Source organism: Equus przewalskii, chromosome 7 (genome assembly GCF_037783145.1).
Source record: "Equus przewalskii isolate Varuska chromosome 7, EquPr2, whole genome shotgun sequence".
Taxonomy (NCBI): Eukaryota; Metazoa; Chordata; class Mammalia; order Perissodactyla; family Equidae; genus Equus; species Equus przewalskii.
The window spans coordinates 22,654,081-22,670,848 of NC_091837.1; the positions used below are offsets into that span (position 1 = coordinate 22,654,081).

Sequence of the window (16,768 nt, forward strand, 5' to 3'; positions counted from 1 at the left end):
AAATACTATGCAAAATGGCTCTTCTTTCCAAACAGATTGCTGCCCCTAAACCCTTCTAGTATATAAATTTTGGAGGCGTCACTAGATTTGTGTACTTCAGTTTCTTAATGTGTATACTACAGAATAATATTACGTGACCTATTATGCGACCTAGTTTCCTTCAGGTTGTTCTTTAAAGAGGTGGTGGCGTTACTTAAAAGAACAGCCTTTAAGAGAGACAGTTAAAACAGGGGAGGAAACTCTCAAACAGCCCACTTGTAATTCTCAGTAACTTAACTGAGATCCAGCGTCTGGGGAATCCTCCTAGGTCCTGGACGTTAGGCAGTCAAGTAAAAAGCGACCACAACTCCCGGACTACAACTCCCAGGAGACATTGCGTCCACACCCTCTGCGCACGCTCGACCTCGGTGATTGCACACGGCTGCGAGCCCGAGGGGGCGGGGCTTGGGCCTGAGCCGCGAATCGTGGGCGGGGCTAGGGGCGTGGCCGCGGAGGGGGCGGCGCTGCCGGCGCGGCCCGGAACACGCTAGTGGAGCGGAAGATGGCGGCGGCAGCGGTGGCTGCAGCCGAGACCCCAGTCGGGCTGAAGCGGAGGAGCCGCTGGCTCTGACCTCGCTCTGGCTCCGGTGCGCGCGGCGGAGCGTGTGCGAGGCCCCGCGCGGCGGGCAGGGGCGGCGGCGGCGACTGCGCGCCGCCCTGAGGAGCGCGGCGGCGGCGCGGCGGCGGCGGAGGAGAGAGCCGGCTCCGGGCCTCTGCGTTCTCCTGCTCCCCGGGCCCCCCGCCTCCTCGGGGGGGCGGCGGCGGCGATGTTCTCGGTCCTCTCGTACGGGCGGCTGGTGGCCCGCGCCGTGCTGGGCGGCCTCTCGCAGACCGACCCCAGGGCCGGCGGCGGCGGCGGCGGCGGCGGCGGCGACTACGGGCTGGTGACGGCCGGCTGCGGCTTCGGCAAGGACTTTCGGAAGGGCCTTCTCAAGAAGGGCGCGTGCTACGGGGACGACGCGTGCTTCGTGGCCCGGCACCGCTCGGCCGACGTGCTCGGTGAGTCCCCGGCCCGGCCCCCCGGCCCGGCCCCCCGGCCCGGCCCCGGCCCCGGATCCGCCTCCCGGGGACTCCCCGCGCGGGGCTTCCCCGTGCCCGCGGGCGGGGAGCGGAGCCAGCGGCGGCCCGCTCGCAGCGAGCGCTTACGATGTGCCAGGCGCCGCGCCAAGCGCTCTGGGGTGCCTTTTCCGCTCGAACAACCCCCATTGGAGAGGTGAGGAAACCGAGGCGCAGGGCTGTCGAGACACGTGCTCAAGGTCACCCAGCCCGAGGATGTGACCAGTTTGTCCGAGTCCAGAACCGCACTCTGAGTCCCCTGGCCGCGGCAGCCCCGGACGACCTCGTCCCCTCCCCCGGCGGCACCTGCAGCTCCGGAGCCCGCTGCGTTTCCTCCCCCCTCCTCCCTCCGCGTGCCCCGGGGATCCCCGCTGCTCCGCAGGCTCCGGACGGCTCCGCCCGGCCCCGGGCTGCGGGATCCCGAGCGACCGTGCGGCTCGAGCCCCGGACACCCGGCCGCATCCCTTCGCCGCCTCGAGCGTGGCCGGGTCTCCATCCTTTCCGGAGTCTCGCGGCGGGGGCCGCTGGCCTGCTGAAAAAGCACTCGCAGCGCATTCTCCCGCGCTGATCTTGCCCACTCGAGGTCACTTGGGGTGGAGGAGAATCTCCTTGACCCAAAATAGAACGGTCGAACACTCTTCCAGACTGCAGCCAGGGAAGCCTTGAAAATTGGTTAAAGGTTTTTCAGGCCACAGGTGCTTCCGAAGGCCTCTTGCAGTCGGGGGCTGGGAGACGGGGCTAAATGTAGTTCCCAGGCGATCAGAAACTTTACCTAACGGACGTCTTTGGAGGCGATGTATGTATGCACCGTGCAGTAGTATGCCATTAAATCTCCTTTAATAAATAAAGCACTTCCTTTGAAATTGAAGGACATGCTGTCATTGAACTGGGAGGCAAATGTCACTTCGGTTTCACTTCTCTGGTGAGATTAAGTTTTTGGTCACTTTTAAATTTCATATGCTGAGGCAGAGTTTGGCATCGGAACAATTGGTCCTGTAACTTTTTATGACTATAATTATTTTTAAATTTGATCTCAGCATAACTGGGTGTTATCTTTGCTTCTCCTGCATGTAGTGTTTGTGAACACGGAACTGGAAAGGTTCTTCTCAGTTTAACTTTAGATGACCCCGTTACCTGCGTTGAGAAAATCCTTTAGTGTGTAGGCAACACTCTTAATGTTAACTTTAAGAGAGAGAGAGACTCCTCAGAAGGTCGAGGAGCTTGCAGATTAAAATCCCACGACTCTACTCTGAAGTCAGCTTGACCCTGACTCAGTATCTTTGTTAAAGGGCTCTCAGTGGCTGTCTTTTTTCCAATACATTTAGGAGCGCTTCCCTCAGTGAGCTTGTGGCCTGTGCTGCTTTTTCAAGTTGCAGTCATAGTGCTACAGGATAGGGGACAGTGAGCCCCTCTGGTTCCCCCTTATACACCTGCTGTCTGCTATCTTTTGTGATTTGGTTGATGAATTGGGGGATATTGGAATGTGTCAAGTCCCTATGCTGAAGCTTGATGTAAAAATTTTTGAAGGCCATCTTCATTGGAGTGGAATATTTATAAGGGTATGGGACATTTTGGTCAAATGTATTCTGAAAAAAGTATCAGCATACCATCCTGGCAGGAACCTAGCCTGATTTGGTGCTCAGCTTCCCCACTTACCAGCTCTGGATCTGTGGTTTTGGGCGAGAGCCTCTCAGCTCCTTGTCCTCATCTAGCCCAGAGGATGAAGGGAGTGGACTACCTGACCCTCAAGGACTTCAGACCATCAGATCATATTTTCCTTTTGTTTGGAAAAGACAGCACTCTGTTATTTTGCCCCTCAAATAACGGGCATTACTTTCTATCTTATTCATGTGGGCACTTTCAGTGGATTTCTTCCGTTTTATATCTGGCACTAAGTCAGTGGTTCTTAACTTCCCTTGGTTCACAGGCTCTGAGAATTTTTGACTGCCCAAGGTCTCTCTCCCCAGAAAAATGTGCATAGACAAAATTTTGCGTAGGTGTCTGGGGACTTCACTGACCCCATGATGTCCATCCATGTACCACCTAGAGGGCCATGTGTGGGTACCAAGTTAATCTCTCTACCCCTCCCGAAAGGAATGTCACCAGGCATAATCCGACAGATTGTCACTTATGTGCCCTGGGGGTGGTCTTTGGCCCTCCCTTTGACAAAGAACCATTTTAAGAATGTGTGTGTGTGTGTGTGTGTTGTGCCCAAATCGGAGGAGACAGGTTCTCCAGGACTGTCCTGTTTTGGAGGAGCTCTTCCGGATGTCATCTTAACTTTCAGGAGCCACCTGAAACGACTGAGTTGGCCTCATTTGATCTCTGGCTTCCACAGACCAGTCCGTATGATAGCGACTTCTGTTTTATCACAGGCAGATCTGATTGTCTCTTGCTGTGAAAGAGGTGATGCATCTTGGCGAGCCTTTAATATTGCTTTTTACTCTGGAAGTTGGAGTTGTAAACTGAATTGCATTAAAAGGCTACTTTGAATAATGATGTTATGTTGAACCTCAGTGCTCTGAACATTCTAGTTCTATGGGTAATCCATTTTCTTTGGTTGACACTGTTTATTGCTGAGTATCTCTGCAAGTCACTGTGGTCATCTAGGACTCCTTGACTGTTTGGAATGAAAGCTGCTTATTTCTTTTTGTGATAGAAAGAGAAAGCTGTTTCATTTCTTTAATTTCGAATAGATCTGTCTTATTAGTCATGCAGTGACTAAGAGTACTTGGTGCTTTACAACATTTTGTAGAGTCCCGACTGGATTTCTCTTAGGAAAAACCAACTATGGTGGGTGTGGTGAGACACAGGAACCACTCCTATCTCCTGGAAAATTGGCAAAGGTGCTTTCTCTTTATTAGGTCCAGCAGGAGTAAACCAGTACCAGCAGGAAATGTGTGCACTTTTTCTTTTTTCTCTGTGGCTAATCTTGGGTTCTCTTGTTACTTTCTATGGCATGGATACCTAAGTACACAAAAATATGAGAGCTGCCTAGTGTGTAATCGCTGGACGTCCCACAGCCCTAAGCTGCTTAACAATAGAATCCAAGACTGTTGAGAGTTGTAAGACTTAGAAATCTTGGAGTCCAGTTCTTTCATTTTACTGATGAGAAATGGAGGCCTCCAGAGGGTCAAATGACTTTGCTGAGGTTACTCTCCTAGTTAATGGCAGAACCAGGGCTAGCACCAAGGCTCCCCATTCCAGTCCTCTTTCCGTTACACCTCTGGTTAAGTTTTGTTGACAAGATAGATGAATTCAAAACCAGTCTGTCCTCTCATACTGTTTGTCTTTCTAATGCTTTTCCTGCTGAAGAGTGTGTGTGTTTTTACAACTTCTTTATTCACTCTATGACTCATAATTAAAATGCACCAAAACCTCTGCATCCTAAACCACAATTTACTGAAACCACTTCTTTAAAAAATGGCAGCATCGTCTATGCCATGTAAATTCTGACCTCTGAGTATTGTTTTAAAGTAATTCTTATAAAACTGAGAGATGTTTGTTTAAGTTTGATTTAACTTGAAACCTCAAAAAGAAATGAAAACAATTTCATTTGGATCTGATTTTGCTTGTGGCCAGGATTTTGAAATGGTTTTGTGAGTAATGTGAGTCTTAAAATGTGTTGTCTTGAGGTATAAGGATTATATGAACAATATAAAGATCTGAATTTTATTTAGGAAGTGAATAGACTGAGTAGGATTTGATGTTTTCCAACAGTCATGATAGTTTCAGTATATTTGGTAAAACCTCGATATCTGAAAGCGTGTTGTCCTTTTAACAAAGCAGTCACCTTGGGAGAGGGTGTTTGTGTGCTAATTGCAGCCCTTCAGGATGTCCTGTTTAGAATTTCCCTCAGCTAGATTTCAAGCCTTGTCAAAAAAACCAGTCTTACATAGTTATAATTTTCTGAAAGTCAAAATCCAGCCTGATCTATCTATTGACAACAGACATGACCCTGGTTGAATATTTGAAAATCAAAATATGTAATTCACCTGTCATAACATTCACCTTTTAAAGTGAAAAATTCAGTGGCACTTAATACATTCACAAGGTTGTGCAACCACCACAACTAACTAGTTCCAGAGCATGTTCATCACCCCAAAAGAAACCCCCTACCTTTTAGCAGTCACTCCCCAGTCTCCCCTCCCTCACTGCTTGGCAACGAAAAATAGATTTTGACTCTATATATTTGCCTGTTCTACACATTTCCTATAAATGGAATCATAGAATATGTGGTCTTTTGTGTCTGGCTTTTTTTCACTTAGTATTGTATTTTCAAGATTCACCCACATTGTAGTGTCAGTACTTCATCCCTTTTTAGGGCAGAATAATATTCCATTGTATGGATACTACATTTTGTTTATCCATTCATGTGTCGATGGACATTGGGTTGTTTCCACTTTTTGGCTGTTGTGAATAGTGCTGCTGTGACACATTCATGTACAGGCCTTTGTGTGAACATATATTTTCCATTTTCTTGGGTATATACGTAGGAATGGAATTATTGAATCATAGTGTAACTCTATAACTTTATGAGGAATATGGTTGTTTTTTATATATTTATTTTACTATAATTCTAATATAATTATTTTATACAAGGGAAAGCGTTCTAAGGGTTCTAAGATCGGTCAGTAGTTTGAATATACCTGATACCATATGCCTGCTTTCAAGAGAAATTGGTAGAATGTAAAGGAAGTGTGAATTGTGGATTTAGTAAAATAGCCTTCAAGGACTCATAGAACACCAGGGTTTAAGAAGCCACTGACCCCCTCCCCTCCAGCCCCCCAAAAAAAGCCACTGACTAGTTGCTGTTTGACTTTTCTGACTGTTCCATCATTCTGAAATAAATAAGATTACAGGGTTGATGGGTAGAGGCATTTTGCTGTTTGTTTGTTTTTTAAAGATTTTATTTTTCCTTTTTCTCCCCAAAGCCCCCCGGTACATAGTTGCATATTCTTCGTTGTGGGTCCTTCTAGTTGTGGCATGTGGGACGCTGCCTCAGTGTGGTTTGATGAGCAGTGCCATGTCCGCGCCCAGGATTCGAACCAACGAAACACTGGGCCACCTGCAGCGGAGCGCGCGAACTTAACCACTCGGCCACGGGGCCAGCCCCATGCTGTTTGTTTTTTAAAGTCTGCTCTCTGATATTTTTCTCACTTAACTGTATAGAAATACTGTACTTTTCATAAGATTCTTAAAAGGCACATTATTTTTAAAGTCATTTCCTCATTTGTTATACTGTCAGAGCTACGTTTCCTTTGTTCACAGTCTTTAATCTAGAGATTCTCAAGCATAGTTTTAAATTTTTCTAACTTCCAGCTTCTCTCTCAATTTGTTAATAATCTCCTTAAAGGATTCTGGATGAATCTTTTTTTGTAGAGCAAGTGATTAAATTTTAAAAGCATGACTGTTTCTACTTTTTAGAAAATACGTTTTGGTAAAGGAGTTTTAAGTTGTAGCGGAAGGTAGGCCGCAGGTTTTAGCTGGTTGGGTTGGGGGGTTGGAGGGGTACCTGGGCTGGGGGAGGCTGGTCCCTGAACTTTAGCACTGCTCTGTGAAACTGGGCAGTACATAACCTGAATGCTTGCAACACCATCCAGTGGAGTTTGTACTGCTCTGTGACTCGAGGCACTACACCGGGTCAGAGTATTTGACCTACAACCACGTTCTTTCAATAAACGCTTATGTCAAGTTCAAGCTAAATGCCAAATTCATGTTTTTGTACATCCCCATGCCTTTTAGAGAGGCCTTACCTGAAGCTTTAGGTTCAGAATTTTCAGAAAAATGCTTTGGAAAAGTAAGTTAACAGTAAAGTTAACAGTTTTCTTTCTAAAGAAATTCTCTTTTCAAACCAGGCATTCTGGTTAGTTGACCACGATGTGCCTTGTGAGTTTGCCTTTCAAAATGGTCTCATTTTAAGAAGTGGTGCCCTAGGTCCTAATCTTTATCGTTAGTAATAAAATTCAGTGACCTGTCTTGTTTGGGAGTTGTCAGATATTTTTAATATCTGATAGTTTTCCATCTCCCTGAGATCTAAAATCACTGTTTCCTATTGTTAAACAGTTCACCATAAATTGCATCATAAGCCAAGAGTTTTTGCAAAAGCTGACCCACGGCAGAGGGCCTGGGCTGATAGCACACACTTACACGTTTAAACTTGAGTTGGCGGGTGGCACAGCTCTTTCAATTTAATTTAAAATGTTAAGGAAAAGATGCTCAATGCTTTTAAATAGATCCCAAAAGAAACTTGAGTGGATTGGGGACTGGGGCAGGAGTTTTCTTTACAGACTAAAAGTACTCTTCTCTGTTCCTCGTAAGCATTTATTCAATATCTGACACAAAATATGATTCATCTTACCGGGGCTTTATATAGTGCTTTAGATTTTACAGCGTGTTTTTGTTTTACCTGATTTAATCTTTCAGCTATAAACGAGCTGCTCTTATCTCCACTTAGTCTGCATCTGATTCCCCATCTATAAAGTTGACTCACCAGTAAGGTCGATACAGCTGGTATCAGAGCTGTGACTTGGACCTAAGTTTCATGCTTGCATGTCTGGTGCTTTTAAGTAAATGGTATTGTTGTGTGCTTATAAAAGTAACGCATGTTCAGAAAAGCATAGTATAAAACACGTGTAATTCGTGACTCAGCTGTACTCAGCCTGGTTTCCTCCAGCCTTTGTGTATAGATTGTATGTATATACATTATTAAAGAAAGTTAGATTAAGGTGTGTTCTGTGTGATCAGATTTTTGTGTAATGTAAATTGAGCATTTCTATACTGATAAGCATAACTACATCATATTTTACTGCCTGCACAGTCTGTAATTTATTTAACCAGTCCTCTATTTTTAGTTATTTCAATTATTTCCAATTTTCTGTTACAAGTAGCACTAGAGTGAATATCTGTACATCTGAATATTTCCTTAGCATAAATTCCTTGAAGAAGAGCTCCTGAGTCCAAGGCTGTGAACATCTACAAGGCCTCTGATATAAGTATTAGCACAGGTCCCTCCAGAAAGGTTATACTAATTTACACTTTTGCAGTTGCTGTGAAATCGCTCTCATCATTAAGCTCATTGTTGATCTTGACTCTGTCACATTTAACAATTTATAAATTTACCAGGTTCTTAAACATTGTTTTTGAGGTAAGTTTGTAGCTGGTGAATAGTTCTAGAATGATTGAGTTGGTGGTACGAATCCCAGAGACTACAAAATGACTGCAGAACCTTTGCCACAGACGACAAAAGTGACTTCCTACAAAGAGTACTTTCTGTTGAAGGCCCAGGACTATTTTGACTCAGGGCAGTTCCAACACATTTTTGCACTGATTTTTCTTTCGTTAACAGACTATTTTGAAAAGAAAGGGAATTTCTTTCTTTTTGTACTACTGCAACTGTACATTTTGGTCTTTTGAGGATGCCATCACCCAGCAAGTTTTCTGACTTCCCAGAATTAGTCTGTGCTGTCATTTGTGGTAGATGCGAAAGGTTAGCTGTGCTGAGTGGAGCAAACAAAAAAGTGCTTCTGTTTTCACTTCAGTGTTTGGAGAGCAGTTCTGGGTAAGAAAATGGATTTGAGCTATTTGCATAAGAGCTAGAAAACTGCCCATGGCCTCCAGGTTGACCACTAATTGGTAATACAGTCATCAGTGTTTCCATGAAATGAGATAGGTCTAAACAGGAATGTCCTGTACATGCACTGTTTTTAAAAATCCGCTTCTCTTGGTTCTTGAGTGGCAGCTTTGATCTTCTCGTTGTTTTTCTTGTTCACGTACGCTGAATTCACTGAACAGTCAAGGGTCGTTGGATAACAAGGTTAGTGTGTTTTATGAATACATTGTACACATGCATATTTATTTACAGATCATTTGAATTCAGTGAAGTCTGTTAATACTAATCTGTAACATGTTTTATTCTTTTATCAGAATTTAAGTTGAAAAACGGTTGGCTTGACTTTTTTGTTAGTGGCTCAAAGGAGAAAAAGTTCTCTGACATTTTAGGTGGTTAAAACTAAAGTAAAAGCACATGGATTAGTGTTTTTATTCTCGGAATTGTTATTGAAACTCCTCTGAAAACATGCATGTGGTGGTGTGCTAAGGGGAAAGGATAAACTGGAAAGCCTGAAATGGGGCCTATGCTTCAAAGCTAGTTCATGCAGTACTGTAATATTGTATGTGAAAAGTAAAGTACAGCCGCATCCGTTAACCATTATTTCATAAAGAGTTCCTAAGACAGGCTCCCTTTTCTTGCGGTGTGACTTAGAATCTCAGAACCTTAGATCTTAGAAAAAGGAACTCTCGAGAGAATTTGTCCTCCTGCCCCTTATTTCACGGATGAGAAAACTAAAGCTTCGAGAAGTGATTAGCCAGTGTCCTACAGCCAGTTAGTGGCAAAGAAAGCTGGGAGTGGCACCCTCTCCAGACTCCTTTTCAAGCCTCCTTCCCTCAAGCCTTCTTCTGAAGATGTTCTGTGAGAGGAGCGTCTTGTAGCCAGCTCTGACCCAGGGCACGACACCTTGTGCAACTCGACGATGAGATAATGGGTTCCTTCTCTTTTTGGTGTTCTTGGATGAAAGTTTGTATACCAGAGTGTTGGTATTTTAACTTTTCCGTACAGTCAACTGAACTCAGTGTTCACTGGTTGTCTCCTGTTAGTCCCTGACAGGTGCTGTGGAGAAGACCATGAACCAGACAGACTTGAGCCCTGAAGTTTCCATGTGGTGGGGAAGGCACACATATGAAAGGATCACACACGTTAGGTGTTGTGGAAGCCTGGAGTCAGGCCGTGAGAGATGGGTTTCTCGGTAAACCGAGGCAAGTGAGGAGAAGAATGGTAAGGCCGCAGAGGGAGGGCTCAGCAAAGGCACGGAAGAAGACACCCCAAGCACAGCTGCTTTGTGGCTAGAGAGTAGTTTGGGCTGGCAGGGTGGGGATGGCAAGGGCGGTTGAGAAGCCGATGTTAGAAAACAGATTGAGACCAAATTGTTGGAGGTCACAATTGCCATGGTAAGGGGTTGGGTGTTGTTTGTTTTGTTTTTTGGTGGAAAGCTATAGAAGATGTTTTTGCTTTTGTTGTTTGAGTTTGGTCTGGTTGTTTTTGAAGAGGCGGCACATTCAGATGGTAGAAAATTGGAAAGAGCACACGGTGAAGTCTCCCTCTCACCCTTGTCTCCCTGGGAGGTGTCTCTCAAGAGGAAGCAATGTTACCAGTTTCTTGTGTATCCTTCTAAAGAATGTTTTTACATATACAAGGAAGTAAGTATGTATGTGGAAGGTATTTGACAAGAAGAGTAATATGGACATAGCGATCTTGTAGGGAAAAAAAATGATACAGAGGGTATAATGGGAGAGCAAGAGGCAAAAGACCAGTTAGGAAGCTACTGAAATAGTCTGAGCTAGAAAGGACTTTAACTAGGGCCCTGGAAAGTAGTTGGACTTCAGACACATTGCAGACATAGAATCAACAGGACTTAGTGACAATTGGACCAAGAAGGTGAGCAAGAAAGAAAAATTGATTTTGAGGTTTTGCATCTGGAAGCTTCCTTAAGGTTTCCAGCCTAACAGTGTGGGTGGGTTGGGTTAGGAAATGCGAGAGAAAGATCAAGTTTAGAAACAGAAAACGGGGATTGCGTGGTGCAAGAGGGACTTCAGAGGCAGAATCATCTGGCTGGCAGGATGCTTGCATCCAGCGGCCTTTATCGAGTTCTGAGTGCTCCAGCAATGAGTCTCATTAGAAGCACCTGTGCAGTTTGGCTTTTCTACTTTGCTGGAAGGCCCACGCCCACCCTGACATACTGACTCAGGAGGTGGGGCTTGGGTTCCACGAGTAATCTCAATGCGCAGTAAGAATTGAGAACTGTTGTGCCAGGTACGAGGCCAGCCCCTGTGGATGAAACGATGGTTAGTACTGTGAAAGGGCCTCATCCCTGAAGGGTCCCAATGTGAAGAGGGAGAACAGAGACAGGAACGTCATGATAGAGGTGCTGCGGTTAGTGACCTCAGGACATGCTTAGGCCCATTTATGTATTACTAAGTGTCATAAGATTTCCCACTTAAAGTGAGAAATTTCTAATGAGCTGTGGCACATAGTAGACAGCAGGCACCTAAGAAATATTTATCAAATAAGGGTACTTCAGAGTTACGTCTGGAAAAAGAAAGCTTATTCATTTTCAAAGTATAGGTGAATCTTTTTTTCCTTGTGTATTTTTTGGAAACAAATGTATGTTTGTTCTTTAGTGTTTGAAAATGTTACTGTTAAATGTTTAATGGAATATTGAATGGTGGTGGATGTGTGGCTCAAAAAGCTGAATGGACCACTCATCTTTCATACATCATCTGTGAGTGGCAATTGTCTTTTGGTTGTGACCACACACCAGTGTTTGTAGAGCTTTGTAGCCTGCAAACACTGATCAAAGACTGTTTTCTGATTGCTACAGGCTAGACTGGTCTATGTGCTGTTATTTGGTCTTCCTTAAGAGAGGCATAACTTTTATTTACTGCATGTCGGCTGTGAGCTGACTATGGCAGGCGCTCTTTAACACGTTATCTCTGTTCCTCACACCGGCCCTGTGATGTCCATGATGTTATTCCCATTCACGGCTGAAGATACTGAAGCTCAGAGAGCTGCCCGAGGGCACCCTTAGTGCTCCTCATCCTAGTCTTGGAGGTGGGATTCAAACCAGGATCTGACCCCAAAGCCTGTGCCCTTGCCCCGCATGTGTACACTGCCTTTTAAGTCAGAAATGATCATTGAAAACCTTGAAGTGATCTTTGCTGAGTCTGAATACTACTTAGTTACTAGCTATTCCTAGGCTAATAGTTGAGCAAAGCCCCTTAATTAAAGCAAATAATGGCCTCAGCGAGCCTCGTTGCACTAGTCAGTGGGCTTCAAGGAGTTTGGTGGCCTGGGGCCAGCCCTTTTCTTCTCGGGACCTCCTGAATGCCTTCCCTCCCACGGTGGTTGTTGGGCTGGTGCTGCTTAGCGGTGCCTGGCAGAGGTGTAACAGCATTAGCTGCAGGTCGGGCTTCCCTGCTCTTAGAGCTCTCTCTGCTGCACCTTTATGACTTGCGCTTCATCCTTATTAGCCAGAGTCATAGGGACCTGCCCGAAGTGCCTCCGTCCTCAGCCTTCTCCCCTACAGCTCGTGTTTTCATCCTTCAGAGCTCTCAGACATGTCTTCTCTCCATGGACGCTTTTCTCATTCCTTCAGCTAGATGGAATCTGATCTTCCTTGCTTTTGTTCGTACTGGTGCGTGTTTGTTTTGTTTTATTATAGCCCTTTATCTTAAACCTCTTCAAGCCTCCTCCCTTACCACAGTCACTACCATTTGATTTGAAGTTGCTGTGGGCAGGAAATCTTTTGCTATTTGTAAATCCCTTTAGCTCCCTTTTGTCATCATGTCTTGCATATAGAAAATGTTTAATAAAATGTGTTGAATAACTTTAATATTTAATGTAAGTGTAAAATGTAGTTCTGACTGGATTTGTATAGTTTTTGTCGTCCCTCCCATAAGGGTAACATGTACTTGGTAACATGGGAAAGCATGGAAAAGAAAAAGAAAAAATTGTCCTATTACTCAGAGATCATTACTTCATTGAACAACATGTAGGAAAAATATAACCAGTGTTCAGAAACTAAGGGACAGTTCTCCCCCGGCAGGCTTATTCAAAGGAATTATGTTCTCATTTTAAAAAAGGCGCTTTTGTGCCAGGGCTACATGTGACTCCTGACCTCTCCCAGAGGGTGGTATTTTAGTAAAGGCCAGCTCTCATTTTTATGGAGGGGTGAAGAAAGCAGAGGGTAAATAGTATCCTCTTTGGGGTTAGGTCAAGGATATACGGTTTAATTGTCACAAATATTAGGTTAACCTTTAAGACCAGAATTCTAGATCTAATCTTATAAAGTTATAAACAGAAGGAAAAATTTTCTCTTAGCCTCAAAGGCAGTACAAGTAGGCACACATCAGATAGTTGGATTTTAATTGCTGTTCTTTCTTATTTAAACATTAAATTATTAGGTGTTCTACATATAACATTTCCTAATATCTAGAAACTAATAGAAGCCTTAGCTTTAATAGAAGCCCTTAATTCTGTAACACACTATGGGCCCTGCCTCTACGATTGGTAATTTACAGTGTGTGACGCCCCCCCCCCCCGAGACGATTTGTCTGTTGCTTCCTCCTGTCCAAAAAGCTTTGCTACCAGCATTTAGCATTTGAGGAAGATACTGTTGCAGCCCAGAAAGGAGTGAAGTGACTTTTCTGTGACTTCACCTTCAACTCTACAGTTTGTGTGGCAGGAAGGCAATGATTCATACCCAAGTCTATAAGATACCCATGGTCCCCAAGCCACAATTGAGCCAAAACACATCATTCCACATTAGGTATTTGGTATTTAAACAGAAGAGCTAAAGTTAGAAGAAGAACATTTTTATTTTAAAAAGGTGAACTTTGAGTTTCTTTGCCCTCACACTATCATTTCCTGATCCTCTTAGCATTTTTCACTGCTTTTTGGGACAAAGCAACTGCTGGAAATTACCATCTCTAGTTAGTGGAGTGTTCTGGAAAATAGGTGTGTGTATGTATGCATGTGCATTTTAATTTGATTAGTTATTAAATGATTTCATGGGGCCGGCCCTGTAGCCGAGTGGTAAAGTTTGCGCCCTCCGCTTCAGCAGCCCGGGGTTTCGCTGGTTCGGATCCTGGGCGCAGACATGGCACTGCTCATCAGGCCATGCTGAGGCGGCATCCCACATGCCACTACTAGAGAAGGACCCACAACTAAAATATATACAACTATGTACTGGGGGGATTTGGGGAGAAAAAGCAGGGAAAAAAAAGATTGGCAGCAGTTGTTAGCTCAGGTGCCAATCTTTAAAAAAAAAAAAAAGATTTCATGTGTATTAAGCTAGAAAGGGAATAACTCTTTTGTTTGGAATTCTAAAACATAAAATTGACCATTTATTCCTGCTTTGAGGCCATATTTGAGTTTTGTTAACTGTCTTGGACAGTTCCATTTCTTTAGCATTTGGGTCCATTTTCACACATTTTATCACAGGGTTGAATCTTTCTTCCTTTCCATCCTTTGAGCTCCGTTGCCTCAGCTTTTGAGTTAGCAGTTCTGCTTAGAGACCTTGAGCTCTTGGCGTAGACGAAGTCTCTGGAGAATCGGAAGACGCGAGTTTCGTTGTGATTAATGCAGAGTGGTTGCAAAGGGAATCTATCACTTGCTTGTTAAGGCAGGAAGAACATCATAATCTGTATAATTTCACCTCTAGAGAACTGAAAGGACTGTTAGTCAAAGCAAATTGTACTTTTCTGAATAACTCAACTATTGAATATATTTTTTCAGTAATCCTGCCTTTTGTTCCCTTTGGGATAATTATTTGCAGATACAACATTTCACAGTCCTGAATCACAGGGGAGTGTTCTTATTGCCCAAATAGTTGAGGTTTCAGAAATGTTGATACAAATGTGATCTGTTGCATTTGATAGAAATTGAGTTTATACTTCGGTCTCCTTTTTCTCTGGTTATCATGCTTCATGTTGTGATGTTGTAGACAGGCAAGGCTGGCTGTGCAAACGCTAGATGATAGTCTTTGAAGAAGAGCCTCTGCATCTAAACAGAAGTGGGCCGCAGCACCGAGCTGAATACCGCCTGATCGCTTCTTCCTTAGGGGGGCGCTCGCTGCGGAGCGTGTGAAACCAGATCGCTCCTCGTGCACCGGGTCTCCTGCTGCTCTTCTTGCTCAGCCCTTGTGGTCCAGCTGGATTCTTACTTAGTTTCTCCTCCGGAGTTGCAATTCACTCTCAAGTACCCATGCTAGTAGATAGGAGATGTGTTTCATTGATGGAGAAAAATCCCTGTAGAACCATCTTGCTTCATTAGTGTGAAGCCCGATGTGGAGTGCTTCAGGACCATCAAAGATGCAAGGGATAAAGCTGTTACCTTTGGTTGCTGCTTAATGTTTGAAATTCTGCCAGAGCCTATGTTTGGATGAGATCTGCCAGATTTTTCTTCACTGATGCTTATATTAAAATTGAAATTTAGTATTTGCTTTTTGGGCATTACTTTCTCCTGGAGAATGTTTGCCTTGCCACTAATTGCATGTCAGTCTGAAAGTGAGTGTGGCAGGAAGGGTTTAGGAGGAATGGCAGCCTCATGCCGATGGCTGATAAACAGAGGACAGTGCTGGGGAGACTCAGGCTAGTGTTAGCTTAGTTCAGTGTCTTTCAAGGTGAGCCTTTTGCAACTCCACGGTTAAGTGGCCATATGCAATTGGAAACATAAGATTTTTAAGCTTCCACAATTTCAGCTTACCAAGCCTTTTTTCCTTGAACTTTTGGCCTAGAACAAAGCTATTAAGTAAAATTCTGTTAATAAAAAGCTAAGTGATTTCTTAAAGTACAGCAAAATTTTGTTTTCATATGGTTATAACTAAGGCAAAGACTAAAATGTGTTAATTAGAAATGTGAAATTGGGTGTTACTTTAAGAATTTTCTTCTTATAAAAAGATACATTTAAATGATGGGATACACACCAGGATTATTCTTTCTCCTCTCTTAACCCTTCACTTTAGAAAAAGTCTATTGAAAACTTAAAATATTATAGCAAACAAAATTTATATAACAAAATATTGTATAAAATTATAAATATCATAAATATTTTCTAGTTGATTTCCCACTTCATAAAACTGACGTTTCCACATAAATGGTACAACTAAAGGAATTTTCTGTGCCCTGTAGACTCCTCTCAGCCTTTTGCTTAGCTATTTCAGATATGTAACCAACCATTATCTTAATCTGTTAATGGTTTTAATTGGATTTGGGGTCGAAGGAAACACTTAAGCTAGACCTGTGCTGACAGAATGTTATTAATGGAGACATAAGATGATTACAGTGAATTAAAGGAAATAGCTTCTATATTCAGTGCAAACTCTTTATCTTGGCGTTCAAAGCCTTTCCCGTTATTAACTGAGCCCACCTTTTCAGCTTCACCTCTAAAGAAATTATGTCATTCTGACAAACTAGATTACTTGGCTGTTCCTTAAACTTAATCAGTTATCATATCTATGATTGTAATTTGATGCCTAGAGTAAGATGCGATTAACAAATGAGTTATTTGGCCAGGAATTCTCGTTCCTAAGATAAGATCCCCCTAAACTCCTTGAACTTATTACTTTCTATACTCTCCCTCAGCATCTCATCCACCCCTGTGGTGTCAATTCTGGGTCTTTGTCAAAGGTCTCTCCCCAGTTGCCTTCCCAGCTGCAGACTCAGAGTTCCTGATTTCATGCAGAACATTTCCACAAAAATGCCCTGCTAGCACCTGAAACTCAGCAAACCCAAGACAGAATTCCGTATCTTCTAAAGGCATTGCCAACTGGAGAATCATCTAATCAATACTCATTCCTGAAATCCAGGAACCTATTGATAGAGAGCCCAGGTGTCCGTATTCATCCCTTTGTATTTCTAGTGATTGTCTATTCTACTTTTCTCATTACCTCTAACCTCAAATCTTGGAGTTAATGCCTGACCTCTAACCTCTCCCAAACCATTCTCTCCACGGCTATCAGGATTATTTTTCTAAAATATAGATTGGATTATATCACTTGTACCCAGAAACCTTGTTGACTTTTTATTATCTATAGCAGTGCTGTTCAGGAGAAATATA

At 43.6% G+C, this 16,768-nt stretch overlaps 2 protein-coding genes across 4 annotated transcripts in view; one reads left to right on the plus strand and one right to left on the minus strand.

The window, feature by feature from the left end:
• The first annotated feature begins 502 nt into the window (after nt 1-502).
• The window catches only part of PPTC7 (protein phosphatase targeting COQ7), a 35,878-nt gene continuing 19,612 nt past the window's right edge, over nt 503-16,768 (plus strand). Inside the window, exon 1 of one of the 2 annotated variants that reach the window (XM_070628976.1) lies at nt 503-1,038. In XM_070628976.1, the coding sequence (XP_070485077.1) occupies nt 807-1,038 (232 nt within the window). In that variant the 5' untranslated portion in view covers nt 503-806. The remainder of the gene's footprint in view (nt 1,039-16,768) is intronic. The other variant, XR_011542421.1, reaches the window with a different exon arrangement.
• RAD9B (RAD9 checkpoint clamp component B) overlaps nt 13,509-16,768 on the minus strand; it is a 56,419-nt gene continuing 53,159 nt past the window's right edge. For both annotated transcript variants that reach the window (XM_070628973.1, XM_070628968.1), the window contains one exon: nt 13,509-15,453. In XM_070628973.1, coding sequence (XP_070485074.1) covers nt 15,412-15,453 — 42 coding nt within the window. In that variant the 3' untranslated portion in view covers nt 13,509-15,411. The remainder of the gene's footprint in view (nt 15,454-16,768) is intronic.